Source organism: Sapajus apella, unplaced genomic scaffold (genome assembly GCF_009761245.1).
Source record: "Sapajus apella isolate SASKATOON/1434 unplaced genomic scaffold, GSC_monkey_1.0 scaffold24, whole genome shotgun sequence".
Taxonomy (NCBI): domain Eukaryota; kingdom Metazoa; phylum Chordata; class Mammalia; order Primates; family Cebidae; genus Sapajus; species Sapajus apella.
The window spans coordinates 22,673,035-22,697,847 of NW_022436964.1; the positions used below are offsets into that span (position 1 = coordinate 22,673,035).

The 24,813-nt window shown below is 42.4% G+C and overlaps 1 protein-coding gene across 1 annotated transcript in view; it reads right to left on the reverse strand.

The window, feature by feature from the left end:
- Nucleotides 1-24,813, reverse strand: part of GLDC (glycine decarboxylase) — a 107,104-nt gene that overhangs the window by 40,214 nt on the left and 42,077 nt on the right. Inside the window, exons 9-15 of the mRNA XM_032291095.1 lie at nucleotides 12,887-12,992; nucleotides 10,546-10,685; nucleotides 9,872-9,952; nucleotides 7,569-7,666; nucleotides 6,983-7,067; nucleotides 6,764-6,805; nucleotides 5,537-5,679 (exon numbers count right to left, since the gene is read on the reverse strand). Coding sequence (XP_032146986.1) covers nucleotides 5,537-5,679; nucleotides 6,764-6,805; nucleotides 6,983-7,067; nucleotides 7,569-7,666; nucleotides 9,872-9,952; nucleotides 10,546-10,685; nucleotides 12,887-12,992 — 695 coding nt within the window. The remainder of the gene's footprint in view (nucleotides 1-5,536; nucleotides 5,680-6,763; nucleotides 6,806-6,982; nucleotides 7,068-7,568; nucleotides 7,667-9,871; nucleotides 9,953-10,545; nucleotides 10,686-12,886; nucleotides 12,993-24,813) is intronic.

Genomic DNA, 24,813 nt, shown 5'->3' on the forward strand with positions numbered 1-24,813 from the left:
ATGGGAGGTGTTAATTACTCTTTCTGTCAGCCTTAAACATCACATCGTAATTCTAAACCAGCAATTCCTAGAATGTACTTGTGAGATGCTGAATGATTTTAAGAGTGGGAAAGTGTTATGGAGAAAAAGCTGAAGCAAGCCCCACAAGGCTCAGTGGGAAATAAAAGTAATTAAATATTATTTGGCTGTTTTCTACGCCAAGCTGGAAATCCTCCCCAGGGTTTATGGGTTGAACAAATAAATAGGAGAAAATAGGAATAAGCTTTTGTTTTGTTTTGTTTTTGAGACAGAGTCTCGCTCTGTCGCCCAGGCTGGAGAGCTATAGCGTGATCTCGGCTCACTGCAACCTCTGCTCCCAGCTTCCAGCGATTTTCCTGCCTCAGCCTCCCAAGTAACTGGGACTACAGGTGTGTGCCAACACGCCCAGCTAATTTTTGTATTTTAAGTAGAGACAGGGTTTCACTACATTGGCCAGGCTAGTCTCAAACTCCTGACCTTGTGGTTCGCCCACCTCAGCCTCCCCAAAGTGCTGGGATTACAGGCGTGAGCTACCTCACCCAGCCACTGGATAAGCTTCTTGACATTTTTTCTTTCATGCCCTTCAAACACCCTAAATGTCCTAAGGAACTAGGAAGACCAGTGAAGCCTTGGCTACATCAGAGTTTTCTTGACAAAATTTATGGTTATTATCTTAATCCATCCAGGTGCTATAACAAAATGCCAAAAACTGGGTGGCTTATAAACAACAAAAAGCTATTTCCCATTGTTCTAGAGGCTAAGATGTCCAAGATCCTAGAAGCCAGCAGACTTAGTGTCTAGTGGGGGCTCACTTCCTAGTTCATAGATGGCTATGGTCTTGCTGTGATCTCACATGGTGGAAGGAAGGGGTAAGGAGCTCTGTGGGGTCTTTCTTACAATAAGGGCACTAGTCCCATTCAGAAGTGCACACCCTAAAGACCTAATGACCTGCCAAAGTTCCCATCTCCTAATACCATCACCTTGGAGTTAGGATTTATTTTCTTCTTTTCTTCAGATCGAATTTCACTCTTGTTGCCCAGGCTGGAGAGCGATGGCGTGATCTCGGCTCACTGCAACCTCCACCTCCCAGGTTCAAGCAATTGTTCTGCTTCAGCCATCCGTAGCTAGGATTACAGGCACCTGCCCCCACACCTGGCTAATTTTTGCATTTGTAGCAGAGATGGGGTTTTACCACGTTGGCCAGGCTGGTCTCAAACACCTGACCTCAGGTGATCTTCCCACCTCTGCCTCCCAAAGTGCTGGGATTACAGGCATGAGCCACTGTGCCTGCCCTGGAGTTAGGATTTCAATAGGTGAATTTTGAAGAACACAAACCTTCAATCTATAGCACTTATAAAACCTTTTTATGATCCATATATACTGTCTATTCCTGGATTAAATCTCATTCACTTTTCTGTTGCATAGGGGAGAAACCTACAACACGACTTGGTAGGAAGCCACATAACAGCCTTCAAAGACCTCACATTTTCTAGATCTTAACCTTTCCCTTAAGCTGCTGAATTCTCTCATAGGAAAAAAAAAAAACAAATCACTGAAGAAAAAGGTCTCTGCTGCAGTATACCTGTGAGCAGAGAATGACTGCAGAAAGAACAAAAGTCTTCCGTGCACATAACACAGAAATGCCCTGGCTGAGAAGACAGCGCAGAAAGGTACAGCAGCGAGGATGAGGCCAAGCCTGCAGGGCCACACACAGGAAAATCCAGGCTCGGGCCTCAGGTTACATTTTATTCTCCTACTTGGTCATTTGATAACAAAGAGTTGATGTTAAATATCCTATTCTGCAGAGCTTGACCTGGGAGCTTTGGGAGACTTCCTCACTGCATTTATGTTTATGAGGCGGCATGTTTTGCCTCCAACCCCAGGGCAAGCTTCAAAGCCAACTTTATCACACCATCACCTGATGGAAAAACCCTCTGAAATCTGGAGAACCAGGTGCAATGCTCATTTGTATGACGCATGTTGGTTATACGCATGTTCTCCACCATAAAAATAACTTTTTTGGATTGAATAAATTACATATGATCATGGCTTTAAAAAATTTAAATAACCTAAAAACATAAGAATAAAAGCAAAATCACCTGATATTCTACCACCTAGAGACAACTGTTTGAGTCTCATCCTTTTATATATCTTTCCACCTATGCCTCTGCACACACACATACAGAGTTTTACACAACTAAGATCTGTTGTTCTAAATTTTATTTCACTACATTTTATTTTCTTATAATTCCCCTCCTCCCTGGCTCTTGTCTCTTTTTTGGCTCAAATCCTGATTCCTTCCTCCCTTCTACTTGCTTTGAGTTTAATTTACTTTTTTCTCTGATGTTTTAGGGTGGAAGATTAGGTTGGTTTGTTTAAGATACTTCTTCTTTTTTCTTTTTTTAAAACAGGGTCACCCAGGCTAGAGTGCAGTGGCTCTATCACAGTTCACTGCAGCCTCAACCTCCTGGGCTCAAGCAATCCTCTGGCCTTGGCCTCGGCCTCTCGAGTAGCTGGGACTACAGAAACACACCACCGTGCCCAGCTAATTTTTTAATTTTTTTGTAGAGACAAAGTCTCACTATCTAGTCCAGGATTCTTCTTCTTCTTTTTTTTTTTTTTTTCCAAGACAGGATCTTGCTCTGTCACCCAGGCTGGGGTGCAGTGGTACAATCATGGCTCACTGCAGCCTAGACCTCTGGGTGTAAGTGATCCTCCTACTTCAGCCTCTCAAGTAGCTGGGACCACAGATGCATGCCACCACACCTGGCTAACTTTTTAATTTGTAGAGACAAGGTCCCACTATGTTGCCAAGGCTGGTCTTGAACTCCTGGGCTCAGGTGATCCTCCCACCTCAGACTCCCAAAGTGTTCAGATTACAGACATGAGCCACAGCACCCAGCTCTTTCCTCTTCTTTTTTAATGTAGTTATTTACAGCTATAAACTTTCCTATTAGCACTGTTTTAGCTACAGCCCATGATGTTTGATATGCTGTATCTTCATTTTGATTCACTGCAAAGTACTTTCTTTTTTTCTTCCCTTAGAAACAGGGTCTCTGTTGTGCAGGCTGGAGTGCAGTGGCATGATCATGGCTCACTGCAGCCTCAACCTCCTGGACTCAAGTGAAATACTCACACCTGGGTCCCTTCCCTCACACCAGTCATTCTCCATTGAGATTATGATTCAATCTGAGATTGTGATCTGGACATCAGGAATGCTATAAAGTCACCATGAGATTCTAATTTCTAGCCACGGTTGTGAACCACTGCTTTAAGAAGACAAATATTGATTCTTAGGTCAGTTCTTCTGGAACCCTGGCTGGGATCACAATTTTCTGCAAGAGCTAATAACCAGAATTAAAAGAGTCTTGAAAAATCACTCTCCATTATGACAGTGAAGATGTGATCATATTCCATCACTAGAGGGCGAAATTTCTTCATTTTCAATATTTAATAACTATCATTGCCTCAAGGTTAAGAATTCACTGAGGTTCCTCTCTTAAAAACAAACAAAAAAACAGTAATGAAGTTCTAACAAAGGTCTACTAAAGCTTGACTTTCATGCTATCAGCTCCTACCTATTTATGAAGTGAGAGACTTTAAGATGCAATTGAGAAGGCCGGGTGCGGTGGCTTAAGCCTGTAATCCCAGCACTTTGGGAGGCCGAGGCGGGTGGATCACGAGGTCAAGAGATCGAGACCATCCTGGTCAACAAGGTGAAACCCCATCTCTACTAAAAATACAAAAATTAGCTGGGCATGATGGTGCATGCCTATAGTCCCAGCTACTCGGGAGGCTGAGGCCGGAGAATTGCTTGAACCCAGGAGGCAGAGGTTGCGGTGAGCCGAGATCACGCCATTGCACTCCAGCCTGGGCAACAACAGCAAAACTCCGTCTCAAAAAAAAAAAAAAAAAAGATGCAATTGAGAACACTGTGTCCTTTCCTTTGCCACATACCCTCTTCCCAAAGGACTTGTATTTTACAGGGTGTATCGTTTTTACAAAATACATGGCTTTGCTGTGTAGTCAATGTTACAAAACAGGAGGTAGGGCATCTTGAAACAGAAATTTTGCATTACTAACCAGCTCTCAAAGGGGTCAATTCTGAGGCTGCCAGTGGAGAACCATACTTTGAACAGTAGGAAGTGGAGAACCTAGGGGCAGATACCATAACTCAGTTTCTGAAGATATTCTAAGATGTAAACTCACACACTGATAACATGATCACTGCCTGTCTATCTATCTCTCTCTCTAGCTATCTATCTATCATCTATATCTGTCATCTATCCTCATGAAGGCAGAGAGATCACAAATCCAGGGGATTCCAAATTGACTGTGTATTAGAATCTCTTGGTTGCGTCTTAAAACTAAAGATTCTGGGCCGGGCACAGTGGCTCACGCCTGTAATCCCAGCACTTTTGGAGGCCAAGGCAGGTGGATCACAAGGTCAAGAGATCGAGACCATCCTGGACAACATGGTGAAACCCCTATCTCTACTAAAAATACAAAAATTAGCTAGGCATGGTGGTGCCCACCTGTAGTCCCAGCTACTTGGGAGGCTGAGGCAGGGGAATCGCTTGAACCTGGGAGGCGGAGATTGCAGTAAGCCGAGATTGCGCCACTGCACTCCAGCCTGGCGACAGAACAATACTTTGTCTCAAAAATAAATAAATAAATAATTTTATAAATAAAATATTTGAGACTGAAAAGTTCTTAGTCTCAACCCCTGGAGGTTATGATCATTAGGTCTAGAGCGGGGCCAGGAATTTATATTTTAAACAAGTGCCCGGGAGATTTCGCTGGACCCTGTTGCTTTTGAAAATCACTGTTCTTCTTCAAAGTTTTTCCTTTACAAAGAAACTGAGGCTGGAAGAGGAGCAGGAACTTTTCAAAGTTAGTGACATCACCAAAGCAGGATTCGGGTTCTCCTGGCCCTGGCAGACTGAGACACTTGTACAAATTCAGCATATGTGCTTGATCCTTCTTCTTAGGCTGTGTCACTGATAAGTGTGGATGCAGCTTCCAAAGACCTCCACAAAGAACCACATCTCCCAACATTCACTCCCAGGTGTTGGCCCTTCCCCGATGCAATCTGGGCTCATCCTGTGACTTGCTTTAATAGACAGACTAATCTGGAAGGGATGCTGTATAACTTAGGAGGTTGGGCCATTAGAGACTTGCAGCTTCTGCATGCTTCATCTGAGAACACGCATTTTCAACCCTGACATTGTGCTATAAGGAACAAAGAAGCTCAAGGAACCACAGGAGAGCCCCATATCAAGAAAAACTAAGGCTATGGTGAACATCCTCAAATGCACTTGCAGCCAACAGGTCCTCACCAGCTATGTGAGGGAGAACACCTGGCACCTTCTAGCCACGCCCCCCTGAGTGGAGTAGAACTGCCTAGCGAATCACAGACTAACACAAATAACAGGTTGTTGTTTTAAGCTTTTCAGTTTTGGGGTGTATGCTATACAACAAAAGTCTGCTGAAACAACAGGAAAATTAACTACTCTACCTGTTTGGCTGGAAAGAGATCCGGTCATAACCTGTGATTTCACACAAATCCTTCTCAAGCTCTCGGAAAAGCTGCTGATATCCTTGAGCTTGGTCCAGAGGCACAAAGGGGTGGATGTTTGCAAATTCTTTCCATGTGATAGGCTGAAAAGAAAGAAGGAAAAAAAGCATATATACATATTAGAATAGCAATAATAACTTTAATAATGATGATGAGAAAAGCTACGTGCCAGGCACTGTTCTAAGCACTATATATACATTCATTCAAGTTCCACCACAACCTTAAGGTAAGTACCATTACTGTCTTCATTTAAAATGGGACATAGTTGCCCAGAAAGGGAACTTATACAAAAATATAATGTTTTGCTAATTTTTCAGGGAAAAAAAAGCCCCCAAAATAGATTTCTTTCCAGGAAACACAATGAGTTGCCTCAGGTATGATTGACATAAACTCTTATATAGCACATATATTATTTCTTTCTTCACTAAGTGGAACAAGAAACAAATGCAAAAGTAAATGGGTAGGCCAGGCACAGTGGCTCACACCTGTAATTCCAGAACTTCAGGAGGCTGAGGTAGGAGGATTGCTTGAGGCTACCAGACTGGCCAATATAGCAAGATACCATCTCTATTTTTTAAAAAAATGAATGGGGAGGGAAATCTTATCACAATATAAAATGATTTCTTTTGTCTGATACAATTTGTCACATCAGAAGAAACGTAAGAAATGAAAGAAAAAAAAGCTTTGCTAAAATGGATCCTGGCCTAGTAAAGATACTTGTCAACCACCAGAGCGAGTTACACAAATCTTCCATTGACTTGAATTCCTATCGTTCTGATACAGGAATGGATTTCCGGAAAGAAGGCTTAAGCTTCTTAATTCTACCTGAAATTTAGAACTATACACAAATTTTTTAAAAAAGCTTTTACTATGGCAGGTTTAAAGGGGGGTGGGAGCAGGTGAGGGATACAACAGAAAGGCATATAATACCATATACATTTCATTAATTTAAAAAAAAAAAATAAGTTTACCCATACATTTAAATGATGAAGTTGTGAGAAATACAGGGTTTCTTTCAAGATTGTTGAATAGCCACATAAATACTTATTAAAATAGTTCTTCAGTCACAGAATCACAGTCCCAGTAGATTTCACTAGTTCTAAGCCTCGGTGGATACTAGAACACCGCCCCTTGCTGAGTATCCACTTACAGAAGTGAGCTACTTACTGCGAGTTCAGATGAACTATTCAGCTTCATGGTGCAGGATCCCTTTAAGAAGCACATCCAAAATGTATCGTGTTAGTGATTTTCTATACTCCATCAATTAACCCTCCACTGTCCCCGCATGGCCACCCCTTCGTTGCTCTTGGAGCGTTTTAGGTAGGAACAAAAGAGGTGGGATTGCGGTAGCTTTGAAATGAGGAAAAAAAGGCCACAAATAACTACCAGTGGAATCATGCTGTGAACAAGGGAAATGTCTTTATTTTCCAGTTTCTTCATATACCGGACAATATTTGTTTCAGAGTGGTAGCTGTGAACACAAAACACAGAATTAGGGTCGCAAAAAGTAGCTATGTGTCCATGCACATCCTCCTGCAATATAAGACACACCGAAATCTGCCTTCAAAATGCAGATCGATTTTGGCCATGGGCAATATGTCAACTACACTCAGAGAGACGGGCACAGATCCCCACAAACCTCAGAGGTTGCCTTGGACAAGAAGCTGCCTGTGGGCATGCGTTCAAGGTTGGGAAGAAGAGGATTTAGGGCTCCTGGGAATGAACTTCAGTCTGGCAATTATTCATCTTAAATCCCTGCTTCCTGACTGTGCAAAGGGAGCAGAGCCACCAGGAAACGAAGTGTACTTTTCCCAAGTCAGGAATGGGATCCTTACCAGGGTAAGATACTTATGAGCCATGGCTGAGCCACAATAACCAGGCCACAGCAGGCGAAGTCAATAGCAGCTTTCTGCCGAGCTCCCTAGCGGATTGTCACGGCACAAAACGCAGAAGTCACACAAGACACACAAACCTGTTGAACACCTGATGGGTGAGGAACTGACTGGTCCTCTTGAACACAGACCCTGGAATACCTCTGCGCTCCTCTCCCATGCTTTCAGCAACCAGTTCCTGAAGGAGAAACAGAGACGATGAGGCCAGAGATGTATCTAGAGCCACGTGTGGACTGCAGGCTTCTGAATGGCTGGAAAGCACTCAAAATGGGTCAAATACATAATTTTATTGATTTATTTATTATTTTTCGAGACAGGGTCTTGCTCTGGCACCCAGGCTGGAGTGCAGTGACACAACAATCTTGATTCACTGTAGCCTCAGTCTACTGGGCTTGATCCTCCTGCCTCAGCCTCCTGAGTAGCTGGGGCTACAGGCACATGCCACCACGCCTGGCTGATTTTTGTATTTTTCTGGAGATGGTGTTTCACCTTGCTGCCCAAGCTGGTCACGAACTCCTGGCCTCAAGCAATCTGCCTGCCTTGGCTTCCCAAAGTGCTGGGATTACAGGAGTGGGGCACTGTGTCTGGCCAAAGATATAAACTTAAAAGCTAAAACTACTAAATCTTAGAAGAAAATATATGGGCAGATCTGCATGACTTTCGATCTGGCAATGGTTTCTTAAATGTGACACCAAAGGAATAAACAATAAATGTACAAAAAAATTAGATACATTGAATTTCAATAAAATTTAAAATGTGTGTGCCTCAAAGAACATTATCAAGAAAGTTAAGAGACTACCCAAAGAATGGAGGAAAATATGTGTAAGTCATGTATCTGATAAATGTTGAATATCCAGAATATATAATGAATACATGGCTTGATCCTCATTCCTCCCCAGGCTAACAATACAGCTAATACAGATTAAATATTTGTCCCCACCAGATCTCAGGGTGAAATGTGATCCCCAGTGTTGAAGATAAGCTTGGTGCTGTCTTCACAGTAATGAGTTCTCACCCTACTAGTTCCCATGAGAATTGATGAGAAGTAATTGTTAAAAAGAGCCTGGCACCTCCCTCCTCTCTCTTTTCCTTTCTCTCTCACCATGTAATGCCTGCTCCCCTTCCACTTTCTCCAAGAGAGGAAGCTTCCTGAAACCCTCACCAGAAGCAGATGCTTCTTGCACAGCACAGCCTGCAGAACTGTGAGCCAAATAAACCTCTTTTCTTTGTAAATTACTTGGCCTCATTTGCATTCCTTTATACAATGCAAATGAACTGAAACAATGGCCCTCTTGACCCCTTAGTGATGCTCCAGAAACATTTCTCAAATGCATTAACCAAATATCTGTGATTAAATTTAGTGCAGAGTTCCACAGAGAAGGAGCTGAGTCCTGCTTATTAATTGAAGTTTAAAAGAGAACGTTGTGATGCTTCTTTGACGATTTATGAATGTTATCTGGCATAATCCTTTGAAGTCGTCTCTCAAAGAGGACACAGATAACCAAGACAACACCACTCAGCACTCTTGAAGGTATTTCTACTTCCTTTAATCAATCCATTCAACAAATATTTACTTCGTGATTAATACACACCAGGCTGTAAACTGCTGTGATTAGTTCCTTGCCATGGGTCTAGGCAGCTACTGTCTGCTCTCTTTCACTCTCATGCCATGAAATGGTAACTCTTCTCTTGCTTGTCCCTGCTACTTCATTATTTTAGAAAGCAACTCATTACACTGAACTGCTTATAGCTTTCATGTGCCTGCTCTCCCAGCCTTTGTGACTGCTTTCTCCAGCATCTAGTACACTCAGACCCCTCTTCCTTTCATTGTGCCATCTTGGTCTAGATAACTCCTGCTCATCTTGTTGGTAAGGAGCTCATCCTGTGAATCCCCAGAACATCTTCACACATCACCCACCTGGATTCTAATCTTGAGCTTGTTTGTCTGAATCCCTAGGAAACTATAAGCTCCATGAGGACAGAAAGCTCCATGTCTAATTCACCACTGTATCCTCAGGGCCTAGCATAGCACCTGGCACATATTGATTCCTCAATAGATATGTATTAAATGAGTATCATAATTTTCCAATGAATCACATAACCAAGATGCCAACATCTTGAATCTTTGTATTAGAGGCAGTTTCAATTAAACACCATTAACAATTTTTCCAACTACCCTAGCTGCATAATACTGGCTGGAGCCCTAGAGTAGTGACCTCCAGCTGTCAGCAGTGACTAACAAGGGACAGTCAGTGGAATAATTTTAACAGCAAGCTACCAATGTCCTACTTGGGTCCCTTCTCACTCACATTCAGAGGATAAGCTACCTTTGCTACCATCTCTAATAGTCATGACGAGGAATGCATGTTTTTATTTTACTTACTGCAGATGACTCACAACCAAAGATCCACAACAAGTCGTCCAGATCTTTTTCATTGACTGTTTCATCAAGAGAAATACCAAGCTACAGAAACAAAAACAAAATGGAACACATCAACTCTAAATTGCAAGATCAGTGGAGAAATCCCAAGAGAGGTCAAAGGGGAGATGGTGCTAAACAAAATCCCATCATTCCAAAATAACAGGGTGCCATTATATCCAAGCTAATGCCTAGAGGAAGGTGGCTGGACCAGTCCCAGGCTTCACAGGGCTGGGAGTTTAGCCAGCCACCTGTGAACTCTAACGTTCCATGGCTGCAAGATGCTCCTGTTAGAGCTAGACATGCTTATCTTTTCCTTCCCTTAACCTACACTACCCTATCAGTTATCAGAGCCTTTATCGTAAACCATCAGTCATACTGTGAAGAGAGTATTATAAGGAAAATATGTGCATTTCAGTCCCACATATGAAAACACAAAGTCTAAAAGAAAGCAAAGGGCGAATGATACTTTACTGAAAAGATCAGAGTATTGCATATTGTAAATAAAACTGGTTTATGAAAAAATAGACTGTGCCTAAAGTTTGCTTTTGAATTTTTAAAAACAAAGAGGAAAGCTTTTAATGAGAAAGGATGTGAGAATTTGAAGAACTGATGAAAATACTGAAAATTTGACTTACTGTGCCATCCTCAAAGAGCCGAAAATTGATCTGCCGCTGAGCAGCCCTGCCTAACACCTCCTTCACTGAGCAGCCACACTGAATCTTCAAGGTGTCAAAGAACAGGTCATGCTGGAGTTGATGCCCTGCTCGCTTGAGACCTAGACAAGATGGGAGAGCCCCCAATCTTTGATATCGAAACCTGCTCCTGAGCCTTTGACATGTCACAGAGTAATAAAGAGATAAATTCTACTAGACTCTTGCTGGTCCTAGGCAGTGTTTTGGTGATTGCTTTAAAAAAAAAAAAAAAAAAAAAACCTAAACATATTTATTATTATGCTATAGAAAATTATGAAATATATATAAAAGAATAAGGAAAATCTCCATAAAAATTACATTACTCCTTGTATTTTGGTATATTATATCTCAAGAAATTGGGGAGCAGGAACTATCAGATATATATTTATATTTCATTATACCTTTTTTTTTTTTTAAGAGATAGGGACTCCCTCTGTTACCCAGTCTGGAATGCAGGGGCATAATCATAGCTGATTGCACTCTCAAATTCCTGGGCTCAGGCTCAAGAAATCCTCTTGTCTCAGCCTCCCAAGTAACTGGGATCACAGGCCCATGCCACCACACCTGGCCACTAATTTTTTAAATTTTTTGAAGAGCGGGATCTTGCCATGTTGCTCAGGTTGGCTTTGAACTCCTGGACTCAAGCAATCCTTCCACCTAGCCTCCCAAAATGAGGGTATTATAGGTGTGAACTACCACACCTGGTCTCATCTATGCTTTCCTATAGATCACTAGATCACTGTCTTAAATCATTTTTAATGGCTACATAATAGCCAAACATATGGATTTACCATGATTTAATCTTTTTTTTTTTTTTTTTTTTTTTTTGAGAAGAAAAATATTATTTTTTTGTTGAGGGGGGGGCGGTGGAGCGATCTTGGCTCACCGCAACCTCTGCCTCCTAAGTTCAAGCGATTCTCCTGGCTCAGCCTCCAGAGTAGCTGGGACTACAGGCAGGTGCCACCATGCTAATTTTTGTATTTTTAGTGGAGATGTAGTTTCACCATATTGGTCAGACTGGTCTTGAACTCCTGACCTTGTGATCCACCCGCCCTAGCTTCCCAAAGTGCTGGGATTACAAGCATGAGCTGCCGTGCCTGGCCTATTTTAATTTTTTTATAGAGGTGAGGTCTCACTTGCCCAGGCTGGTCTTGAACTCCTGGCCTCAAGCAATCCTCCTGGCTCAGCCTCCAGAGTAGCTGAGATTACAGACACGCGTCACCATGTCCAACTCACTAAACAACAGCATTCTTCTGATTGCCAATGTAATAGGATAAACACTATTTTATTGCTTTATTTTATATTTTTTTGATTAACAGCAAGGCTAAAATTTTTTATATGTCTATTGGCCCTTTATTTCTATACTTATTTCTTTTAAAATTACATTTAAAGTTCTTTGCCCATTTTTATATTAGGGAGTTCATCTTTCTTATGTTTGGGGCTGGTGGGAGAGTAAGAGTTCTGCATATTAAAAATATCACAGCGTGGCTCACACCTGTAATCCCAGAACTTTGGGAGGCCGAGGCGGGTGGATAACGAGGTCAGGAGTTTGAGACCAGCCTGGCCAACATGGTGAAATCCTGTCTCTACTATAAATATAAAAATTAGCCAGGCTTGGTGGCAAGCACCTATAATCCCAACCACTCAGGAGGCTGAGGCAGGAGAATTGCTTGAAACGAGAAGGCAGAGGTTGCAGTGAGCCGAGATCATGGCACTGCACTCCAGCCTGGCAACAGAGCAAGACTATCACAAAAATAAATAAATAAATAAAATCACAGCATACCAGGAGTAAAAGAGAAAAAAAATACTAACACTCAGTCTAGGCCAGCCATGGTGGCTCACACCTGAAAACCCAGCACTTTGAGAGGCCAAAGTGGGTGGATCACTTTAGGTCAGAAGTTCGAGACCAGCCTGGAAAGCGCGGCAAAACCCTGTCTTTACCAAAAATTAGCTGGACATGGCAGCATGCACTTTTAATCCCAGTTACCTAAGGGCTGAGGCAGGACAATCACTTGAATCCGGGAGGTGGAGGCTACAGTGGGCCGAGATCGCACCACTGCACTCTAGCATGGGAGACAGAGCAACACTCCATCTCAAAAAAAAGAAAGAAAGAAACAACAACAACAATTACAAAATACTCACAGATGTTGAAAGTACCTTTCCTGGTTTCTCATTTGACTTCTAATTTTGCAAATAGTATTGGACACACAATGTTTTCAATTTTACTTACTCTACTTTATCAGTTTTATTATGCCCAAATGTTTTAGATAGATTACCAACTCACCTTCTGACAAAATCAAAGTGGCATTATGTACCCTCCTAGCAATATGCTCCAGCCCACGGGAACCATGGTAGATTGCAAACATGGCAGCCATATTCGCCAAGAGGGCCTAAAGGATAAGAACATTTAAAGGATCATTTAAATAATCACATGATGAAGGACAATTAGTGGGAGGGAGTAATTACCTGACTTGGGATGCCAGAACTGAAGACAGGGACAAAACAAGGTGATCAGATTTCCTACATTCTTTGATAGTTGGGGACAATTAGTATATAACCTGCCCGACAACGTGGAGGGAAATGGCCTCCAAGACACCCTGGAGTTATTACTATACTAAATCTTCACATTTGACCATTACAAAGGGCTTCATCCATGCAACAAAAGCATGTCACCCTTAAGGGCAAAGATCAGACTGCCATCAGACATTAAGAAGGAATATCAGTGAAGCAATAAAGACCTCAGGGTGAAAAAGCAAGATCTGAGAATTTTACACTCAACTGGGCAGTTCTTCAAGAATAAAAAGGAACAAGGAATGTTCAAACATCCAAGGACTTCAGGAATAAAATTCTCCTAAAACCGTAAATAAAACACTAGAGGCTGAACTTCAGCCAACCATGGTTGAATGTAGAATTTGTGGCAAAGGACTGGTCAAAATGGAAATGTGCAACTCAGCTGGGAGCAGGGTGGTGTGCAACTGTAGTCCCAGTGACTCCAGAAGCTGAGATGGATCACTTGAACCAAGGATTTCGAGGTTACAGTCACCTGTAATTGCATCACTGGACGGACTCCAGCCCAATTGACAATGTGCAACCCTATCTCTGCAAAATACAGTTGAATGGAAGATTGCCGATTAGGAGCAGCTCAGGATTGCAGCCCCCAACGAAAGCACCCAGGGTGACTGGATGCCACATTTCCAGACGGATTTTTATTGCCCACAGACCAGGAGATTCCCAGGCGGAGGAGCCCCACACATCACCAGCCCGGCTGTTTTGGCTGGCATGGCTGTTTTTGCTGGGTGGCTGTTTTGCCCACACCCCACCGTGGCGGTTCTCCATACAAAATACACGGGTCCGGGCGCTGTTTTAGCTGATGAATGGAAGACAGAGTCGCCCATTCATCTGTTAAAAAGGGGACTGAAACAGGGAGCCAGGCCAGGAGATACCGGGGCAAAAAAGTGCCACGAATCACAGCGCAGCTGCTTCAGCTGGCACAGTGGGTCACCGCACAGGAAATCACACAGATCTCGGCACCTTTTCAACAGGCAGCTGAAACACCTGGGAGACAGAATCAACCGTTCAACTGAAAAAAAAAAGGGGGGGGGCTCTGAGGCAGGGAGCCAGGTGATCAGGCTTGGCTGGTCCCACCCCCACAAAAAAACAGCAATCAGAAATACTCTGGATTCAGAGTTTCACAGTAAGCACAGCTGAACCCAGGATGGTCCAGCTCTGTTGGGGAGGGGCGTCCACCATTACTGAAGCAGTCCACCACTACGGAGATAGTTTGCCATTGCTGAGGCAGCCCGCCATTGCCAAGGCAGCCCGCCATTGCTGAGGCAGCCCACCATTACAGAGAGAGTCTGCCATTATAGAGGTGGGCCGCCATTGGCAAGACAGTTCTAACTACACCCGTATAAACAGGACTGCAGGGAAGTTCACATGGCAGCTGGGCAGAGCCCACAGCAGCTCAGCAAAGCCTCTGCAGGCAGACAGTGACTAGGCTGCCTCCTCGCTGGGCAGGGCAGCCTTGAAAAAAGGCAGCAGCACAACAGAAACTCATAAATAAAGCCTTAAATCCCTGGGACAGAGCATCTAGGGGGAAAAAAGGGGGGGTTTATGAGTTCTGCTGCAGCAGACTTAAACGTACCTGCCCAGCAGCTCTGAATGAACAACGGAGCTCACAGCTCAGCACTTGAGCTCCTATAAAGGACAGACTGTGTCCTCAAGCAGCTCCCTGACCCCCGTATATCCAAAGAGTCACTTCATAAAGGAGAGCACAGACTGACATCTGGCGGGTATCCTTCTGGGACAAAGATAGCAGAAGAAGAAACTGGCAGCAACCCTTATTATCCTGCAGCCACTGCAGGTGATCCCCAGGCAAGCAGGGCCTGGAGTGGACCTCAGCAGTCCTACAGCAGAGGGGCCAGACTATTAGAAGGAAAACTAATAAACAGAAAGAAATAATTTTATTATCAACAAACGGGATGTCCACTCAGAGACCCAATCTGAAAGTCAACAACAACTAAGACAACAGGTGGATAAATCCACAAAGATGGGAAGAAACCAGAGCAAAAGGGATGAAAACACCCGAAACCAGAACGCCTCTCCTCCTACAAGGGATCACAACTCCTCAAAAGCAAGGGAACAAGGCTGGATAAAGAATGAGTGTGAGCTGGGCGCGGTGGCTCAAGCCTGTAATCCCAGCACTGTGGGAGGCCGAGGCGGGTGGATCACGAGGTCAAGAGATCGAGACCATCCTGGTCAACACGGTGAAACCCTGTCTCTACTAAAAATACAAAAAATTAGCTGGGCATGGTAGCGCATGCCTGTAATCCCAGCTACTCAGGAGGCTGAGACAGGAGAATTGCCTGAACCCAGGAGGCGGAGGTTGCGGTGAGCCGAGATCGCGCCATTGCACTCCAGCCTGGGTAACAAGAGCGAAACTCCGTCCCAAAAAAAAAAAAAAAAAAAAAGAATGAGTGTGATGAATTCGCAGAATCAGGCTTCAGAAGGTGGGTAATAAGAAACTTCTGTGAGCTAAAAGAACATGTTGTAACCCAATACAAATAAACTAAGAACCTTGAAAAAAGATTTGAAGAAATGCTAATGAGAATAAACAACTAAGAGAGGAATATAATTGAATTGATGGAGCTGAAAAATACAACATGAGAACTTCGCGAAGCATACACAAGTTTCAACAGCCGAATTGACAAAGCAGAAGAAAGGATATCAGAGGTCGAAGATCAACTCAGTGAAATAAAATGAGAAGGCAAGATTACAGAAAAAAGGGTAAAAAGGAATGAACAAAGTCTTCAAGAAATATGGGATTATGTGAAAAGACCTAATCTTCGTTTGATAGGTATACCTGAATGTGACAGAGAGAATGAATCCAAGCTGGAAAATACTCTTCAGGATATTATCCAGGAAAGCTTCCCCAACCTGGCAAGGCGGGCCAATATTCAAGTCCACGAAATACAGAGAACACCACAAAGATATTCCTCAAGAAGAGCAACCGCAAGGCACATAATCGTCAGACTCACCAGGGTTGACATGAAGGAGAAAATACTAAGGGCAGCCAGAGAGAAAGGTAGGGTTACCCACAAAGGGAAGCCCATTAGACTCACAGCAGATCTCTCAGCAGAAACCCTACAAGCCAGAAGAGAGTGGGGGCCAATATTCAACATCCTTAAAGAAAAGAACTTTCAACCCAGAATTTCATATCCAGCCAAACCAAGCTTCATAAGTGAACGAAAAATAAAATCCTTTGCGAACAAGCAATTATTCAGAGATTTCATCACCACCAGGCCTGCTTTATAAGAGCTCCTGAAAGAGGCACTAAACATAGAAAGGAACAACCAGTATCAGCCACTCCAAAAACATACCAAATGGTAAAGAGCATCAACACAATGAAGAAACTGCATCAACTAACAGGCAGAACAGCCAGCTAGCATCAAAATGGTAGGATCAAATTCACACATAACAATATTAACCCTAAATGTAAATGGGCTAAATGCCCCAACCAAAAGACACAGACTGGCAAATTGGATAAAAAGCCAAAACATATCAGTATGCTGTATCAGGAAATCCATCTCACATGCAAGGATACACAAAGGCTCAAAATAAAGGAATGGAGGAAGATTTACCAAGCAAATGGAGAGCACAAAAAAGCAGGAGTTGCAAATCTCATCTCTGATAAGATAGACTTTAAACTAATGAAAATCAAAAGAGATAAAGAAGGACATTACATAATGGTAAAAGGATCAATGCAACAAGAAGAGCTAACGATCCTAAATATATACGCACCCAATAGTGGAGCACCCAGATACATAAGGCAAGTTCTTAATGACTTACAAAGATTTAGACTTCCACACAATAATAGTGGGAGACTTTAACACCCCATTGTCAATATTAGACAGATCAACGAGACAGAAAATTAACAAGGATATCCAGGATTTGAACTCAGACCTGGACCAAGCAAACCTAATAGACATTTATAGAACTCTCCACCCCAAATCCACAGAATATACATTCTTCTCAGCACCACATCACACCTACTCTAAAACTGACCACATAGTAGGAAGTAAGTCAATCCTCAACAAATACAAAAGAACAGAAATCATAACAAACAGTCTCTCAGACCACAGTGCAATCAAGTTAGAACTCAGAATTCAGAAACTAACTCAGAACTGCACAGCTTCATGGAAACTGAACAACTGGCTCTTGAATGTTGACTGGATAAACAACGAAATGAAGGCAGAAATAAAGATGTTCTTAGAAACCAACGAGAATAAAGACACAACATACCAGAATCTCTGTGACACATTTAAAGCAGTCTCTAGAGGAAAATATATAGCAATAAGTGCCCACATGAGAAGCAAGGAGAGATCTAAAATCGACGCCCTATCGTCAAAATTGAAAGAGCTAGAGGAGCAAGATCAAAAAAACTCAAAACCTAGCAGAAGACAAGAAATAACTAAGATCAGAGCAGAACTAAAGGAGATAGAGACACAAAAAACCCTTCAAAAAAAATCAATAAATCCAGGAGCTTGTTTTTTGAAAAGATCAACAAAATAGACCACTAGCCAGATTAATAAAAGAGAGAATAATCAAATAGATGCAATAAAAAATGATAAAGGGGATATCACCACAGATTCCATAGAAATACCATCATCAGAGATTATTACAAACAACTCTATGCACATAAACCAGTAAACCTAGAAGAAATGGATAAATTCCTGGACACTTGCCTCCTCCCAAGCCTAAACCAGGAGGAAGTTGAAACCCTGAATAGACCAATAACAAAGGCTGAAGTTGAGGCAGCAATTAAGAGCCTGCCACCCAAAAAAAGCCCAGGTCCAGATGGATTCACAGCCGAACTCTACCAGACATACAAAGAGGAGCTGGTACCATTCCTTCTGAAACTATTCCAAATAATACAAAAAGAGGGAATCCTTCCCAAATCATTTTATGAGGCCAACATCATCCTGATACCAAAACCCGGCCCAGACTCAGCAAGAAAAGAAAACTTCAGGCCAATATCCATGATGAACATAGATGCAAAAAATCTTCAATAAAATACTGGCAAATTGATCGCAACAGCACATCAAAAAGCTTATCCACCATGATCAAGTAGGCTTCATCCCGGGGATGCAAGGCTGGTTCAACATACGCAAGTCTATAAACGTAATTCACCACATAAACAGAACCAAAGACAAAAACCACATGATTATCTCAATTGATGCAGAGAAGGCCTTTGACAAAATTCAACAGCCCTTTATGCTAAAAACCCTCAATAAGCTAGGTATTGATGGAACGTATCTCAAAATAATAAGAGCTATCTATTTATGACAAACCAACAGCCAATATCATACTGAATGGGCAAAGCTGGAAGCATTCCCTTTGAAATCTGGCACTAGACAAGGATACCCTCTCTCACCACTCCTATTCAATATAGCATTGGAAGTTCTAGCCAGAGCAATCAGGCAAGAAAAAGAAATAAAGGGTATTCAAATAGGAAAGGAGGAAGTCAAATTGTCTGTATTTGCAGACAACATGATTGTATATCTAGAAGACCCCATCGTCTCAGCCCCAAATCTCCTGAAACTGATAAGCAAGTTCAGCAAAGTCTCAGGATACAAAATCAGTGTGCAAAAGTCACAAGCATTCCTATACACCAATAACCGACTTAAAGAGAGCCAAATCAAGAACGAACAGCATTCACAATTGCTACAAAGAGAATAAAATACCTAGGAATAAAACTAACGAGGAACGTAAAGGACCTCTTCAAGGAGAACTACAAGCCACTGCTCAACGAAATAAGAGGGGAAACAAACAGATGGAGAAACATTCTATGTTCATGGTTAGGAAGAATCAATTTCGTGAAAATGGCCATACTGCCCAAAGTAATTTACAGATTCAACACTATGGTCATCAAGCTACCAATGACCTTCTTCAGAGAACTGGAAAAAAACCACCTTAAACTTCATATGGAACCAAAAGAGAGCCCGCATAGCCAAGTCAATTTTAAGCAAAAAGAACAAAGTGGGAGGTATCCCACTACCGGACTTCAAACTATACTGCAAGGCTACAGTAATCAACACAGCATCGTACTGGTATCAAAACAGAGATATAGACCAATGGAACAGAACAGAGGCCTCGGAGGCAACACAACACATCTACAACAATCCGATCTTTGACAAACCTGACAAAAACAAGCAATGGAGAAAGGAGTCCCTGTTTAATAAATGGTGTTGAGAAAACTGGCTAGCCATGTGCAGAAAGCAGAAACTAGACCCCTTCCTGACACCTTACACTAAAATTAACTCCAGATGGATTAAAGACTTAAACATAAGACCCAACACCATAAAAACTCTAGAAGAAAATCTAGGCAAAAGCATTCAGGACATAGGCGTAGGCAAGGACTTCATGACCAAAACACCAAAAGCACTGGCAACAAAAGCCAAAATAGACAAACGGGACCTAGTCAAACTCCACAGCTTCTGCATGGCAAAAGAAACAGTCATTAGAGTGAATCAGCAACCAACAGAATGGGAAAAAATTTTTGCAGTCTACTCATCTGACAAAGGGCTGATAACCAGAGTCTACAAAGAACTAAAACAGATTTACAAGAAAAAAAAAAAACAAGCCCATTCAAAAGTGGGTGAAGGATATGAACAGACACTTTACAAAAGAAGACATATATGAGGCCAACAAACATATGGAAAAATGCTCATCATCACTGGTCATTAGAGAAATGCAAATCAAAACTACATTGAGATACCATCTCACTGTAGAATGGCGATCATTAAAAAATCTGGAGACAACAGATGCTAGAGAGGATGTGGAGAAATAGGAACACTTTTACACTGTTGGTGAGAGTGTAAATTAGTTCAACCATTGTGGAAGACAGTGTGGTGACTCCTCAAGGACCTAGAAATAGAAATTCCATTTGACCCAGCAATCCCATTACTGGGTATATATCCAAAGGATTATAAATTTTTCTACTATAAGGACACATGCACATGAATGTTCATTGCAGCACTGTTCACAATAGCAAAGACCTGGAACCAACACAAATGTCCATCGATGATAGACTGGACAGGGAAAATGTGGCACATATACACCATGGAATATCATGCAGCCATCAAAAACGATGAGTTCATATCCTTTGTAGGGACATGGATGAACCTGGAAACCATCATTCTCAGCAAACTGACGCAAGAGCAGAAAATCAAACACCGCATGTTCTCACTTATAGGCAGGTGTCGAACAATGAGAACGCATGGACACAGGGAGGGGAGCATCACACACTGGGGTCTGTTGGGGGGAAATAGGGGAGGGACAGTGGGGGATGGGGAGTTGGGGAACGATAGCATGGGGATAAATGCCAGATATAACTGAAGGGGAGGAAGGCAGCAAATCACGTTGCCATGTGTGTACCTATGCAACAATCTTGCATGTTCTTCACATGTACCCCAAAACCTAAAATGCAATAAAAAAATAAAAACTGCTGAATGATGTTCCATGCTGGGTCCATTTTGTTAGGTACATCTTTTTTCTGCTAGACTACTAGAGGAAATCTCTACGAAGCCAATGCAAAATAAGAAACAGTTTCCAAAGACGCCAGAAGGTGAAGTCAACAGACAATGAAGTAAATGAGGAGAAAGAGACATCAGAAAACACAGAAATAGACATTCTTGTACTAAAAGTCCTAGACAAAGTGTAAACACTCTTGTTGACCCCTTATGACATTCAGAAATAAATACAGAAACTCCATAGCACTTCACAGCTGTGGAGAAGGCAAGGGAGAAGTAAAGAATGTGTAACACACTGTGCCCAAATGCTCATGACTGTGTAGCTGGGGAACAGAAACACAGGCCTGACATTCACGGAATGCCCCAGAAGCCTCCACCACCACATTGTAGAGATTGGTTCATTTCCCTTTTTAATCCAGAGATGACTCCTTCCACAATCAGGAGACTATATCACATGGCTGAACAACAAATTGATGAGAAGCATAAAACCACTTTTTAAAGCTTCAAAGAGCATTAGAATATCAAAAGAAGAACCAAGAAACTAAAATAGAGACCAGTATAAAAAATTAATAAAATAATAAAAAATGACAATTTCTTTCATAATTCGGACAAACTTAATGGGCTGGTGTCACACTTGTAATCCCAACACTTTAGGAGGCTAAAGTAAGAGGATTGCTTTAGCCCAGGAGTTCAAGACCCACAAGGGGAACATAGCAAGACCCTGTCTCTAAAATAATTAAATAATAACAATACAATTAAGGTACTTAAAAGCATCAAAAGCTAATGAATGCTGAAAATCATTAGTTATTAGGGAAATGCAAATCAAAACCACAGTGAGATTATCACTTCACATCCAACAGGATGGCCATAACCAAAAGATAGGCAATAACAAGCATTGGTGAAAAAGAAGAAATTAGGATATTCATATGCTGCTGGTAGAAAAGTAAAATAATCAGCCACTTTGGAAAATGTTTGTAAGTTCCTCAAAAAAGTTAAACGAAGAATTATCATATGACCCAGCAATTCTATTGCTAGGAATATATCTAAGAGAACTGAAAACACTACATTCACACAAAAATTTACACAGAAATGTTCAGAGCAGCCTTATTTAAAACACCCCAAATGTTTACCTATTGATGAATTGATAAACAAAATGTGGTATGTCCAAACAATGGGATATTACTCAGCCATGGAAAAGAATTAAGCACATATTTATCCTACAGTATGGATGAACCTTGAAAACCTTGTGCAAAGAAGCTGGGTACAAAAGGTCACATATTGTATGATCCCATTTATTTGAAATATTCAGAATAGGCAAATCCAGGGAGACACAAAGTAGAATAGTAGTTGCCAGGGGCTATAGGAAGGGGAGAGGGATGAGGAATGTTTACTTCACAGGAATAGAATTTCTTTTAGGAATAATAAAAACATTCTTTTGTTTTGTTTTGTTTTTGAGACAGAGTCTTACTCTGTTGTCTGGACTGGAGTGCAATGGCAATCTCAGCTCACTGCCCCATTCTGTTGGTTGCCGATTCACTCTAATGGCTGTTTCTTTTGCTGTGCAGAAGCTGTGGAGTTTGATTAGGTCCCATTTGTCCATTTTGGCTTTTGTTGCCAGTGCTTTTGGTGTTTTGGTCATGAAGTCCTTGCCTACGCCTATGTCCTGAATGCTTTTGCCTAGATTTTCTTCTAGGGTTTTTATGGTGTTGGGTCTTACCACCTCACCTCCTAAGCGGCTGGGACTACAGGTGTGCACCATAACACCTGGCTAATTTTTGTATTTTTTGTAGAGACAGCAGTCTCACTATGTTGCCCTTGCTGGATTTGAACTCCTGGACTCAAGCAATCCTCCTGCCTTGGCCTCCCAAGGTGTCGAGATTACAGGCGTGAGCGACCACACCCTGTTTTTCTGGTTTTGTTTTAGAATGGGGCGCCTGCTGAGCCAGAATAAGCTGAGAGATTCCCTATAGAAAAATTTATTTTAAAAAGAATTCATTGGCCAGGCACAGTGACTCATACCTGTAATCCCAGCACTTTGAGAGGCCAAGGCAGGTGGATCACAAGGTTGAGAGATGGAGACAATATTGACCAACATGGTGAAACCCCATCTTTACTAAAAATACAAAAAGTAGCTGGGCATGGTGGTGAGCGCCTATAAGCCCAGCTACTCGGGAAGCTGAGGATGGAGAATCACTTGAACCCAGGAGGCGGAGATTGCAGTGAGCCGAGATTGCACCGAGCCGAGATTGCACCATGCACTCCAGCCTGGAGACAGATCCAGGCTCCAGCTCAAAAAAAAAAAAAATTCATTAACATACTTTCAGAGATTAAAAAAAAGTCATGCCCCATCAATGATGCATAACTACAAGTGAACCCCCACAATGCCAAGGGAGAAGAGCAAGAGTGAGAAGAACGTGGAACAGTTGCTACAACAGAAGGCGGGGGTCAAAGACATACAGCGCAAAAGGAGCAACTCAAAAGACACCACTCATCTCCTGACAAAACAGGGAGAAGTGCACGCTTACAAAGAGAGTGAAACTGGAGTTATGAGTAATTCTTTTACGCAATCAATTATGAAAAGGCACATATGCAGTGAAATAGACAACGCAGAGTTAGAAGAGCATCATAATAAGAGGATGAAAATCAGACAAGCTGGAGTATGCCTGTCTCCAGGGCAAACATTTTAACAATTGCTGGAAAAGATACAGACCTTTTCAACACAAGTTGAATAATGAATTATCAGCTATACATGAACTGGAAGAAATTAAGAAACAGGAACATAACTGGTTCACTGCAGACAGCCCACGTTTACCTGGAACATGAACCTAGAGGCAGAAAACTGAGGCCCTAAATGGACTTAGGATCAGAGGGAAACCTGGAAAAACATGGGGAGAAACAGCAAGACAGGAGCAGTCAGCTGCACAGAAAGGGAAAACGTAAGCAGAGAATTCAACACATGGAGGGTAAACTACTGAATGTGAGGTCATCCTATAAAGATCAGCTTGCTGTTCAACAGAGGAAAAGGCTGTGCCCACCAGCTTGCCTTCCTGTGATACTGGAAGAGCTCTTATCTGAGAAGAAGCAGCACCTTCCTGAGGCAAAACATAATACAAAATGACCAACTGAGGAAACGACTCCAGAGACCAATGGCTGCAGAAACAACTGTAAGAAGATTTTATTGTCCACTGTCTTCCTGGGGAAGCCTTTCAGCGGTGGTTCTAGATGCCAAAGCCCTGAGATGGAAGAACACTACACACTCCCACTGAAGTATCTGTGGTATCTCTCTCTGACTCTTCATAGAAGAGATGCAATTACAATGGCCAGGAACGGTGGCTCATGCCATCACTTGAGCTCAGGAGTTTGCGAACAGCCTAAGCAACAAAGCAAGACCTCGTCTCTACAAAAAATTTTTTGAAAATTAGCTGGGCATGGCAGAATGTGCCCATAGTCCCAGCTACTTAGAAGGTTGAGGCCGGGGGATAATTTGAGCCCTAGAGGTTGAAGCTGCAGTGAGTTATGCCCATGCCACTACACTCTAGCCTGGGCAACAGAGAAAGAATCTGTCTCAAGAAAAAAAAAAAAAAAAAAAGAGGCCAGGTGTCATGACTCACACCCATAATCCCAGCAGTTTGGGAGGCCCAGGCAGGTCAATCACTTGAGGTCAGGAGTTTGAGACCAGCCTGGCCAACATGATGAAAACTGTCTCTCCTAAAAATACAAAAATTAGCTGGGTGTGGTAGCATGTGCCTGTAATTCCAGCTATTTAGGAGGCTGAGGCACAAGAATCTCTTGAACCTGGGAAGCAGAGATTGCAGTGAGCCAAGATTGTGCCACCACACTCCAGCCTGGGTGATGGAGAAACAAGACTCTGTCACAAAAAACAAACAAACAAACAAACAAACAAACAAACAAACAAACAGGAGATGCACTTAGAATGGATCCTATGCTCAGGAGTGGTCCTCCAACTGATCCTAGGGGTTGGCTGAGTTTCACAAACACTTTGACCTAAGCTCTGGAGCACAGAACCCAGGACCCTGGTCAGAACCCAGGAAGCTCTTCCTCCTTTATCCCATCCTTTTAAAGAATACCAGTTATGACCTCCCAGAAACAGTGCTTTGGGACCACCACCATCCTCGCCAGCACAGTTATCTCAAAGCCCTCACGGGCTTTGACTTCCTCA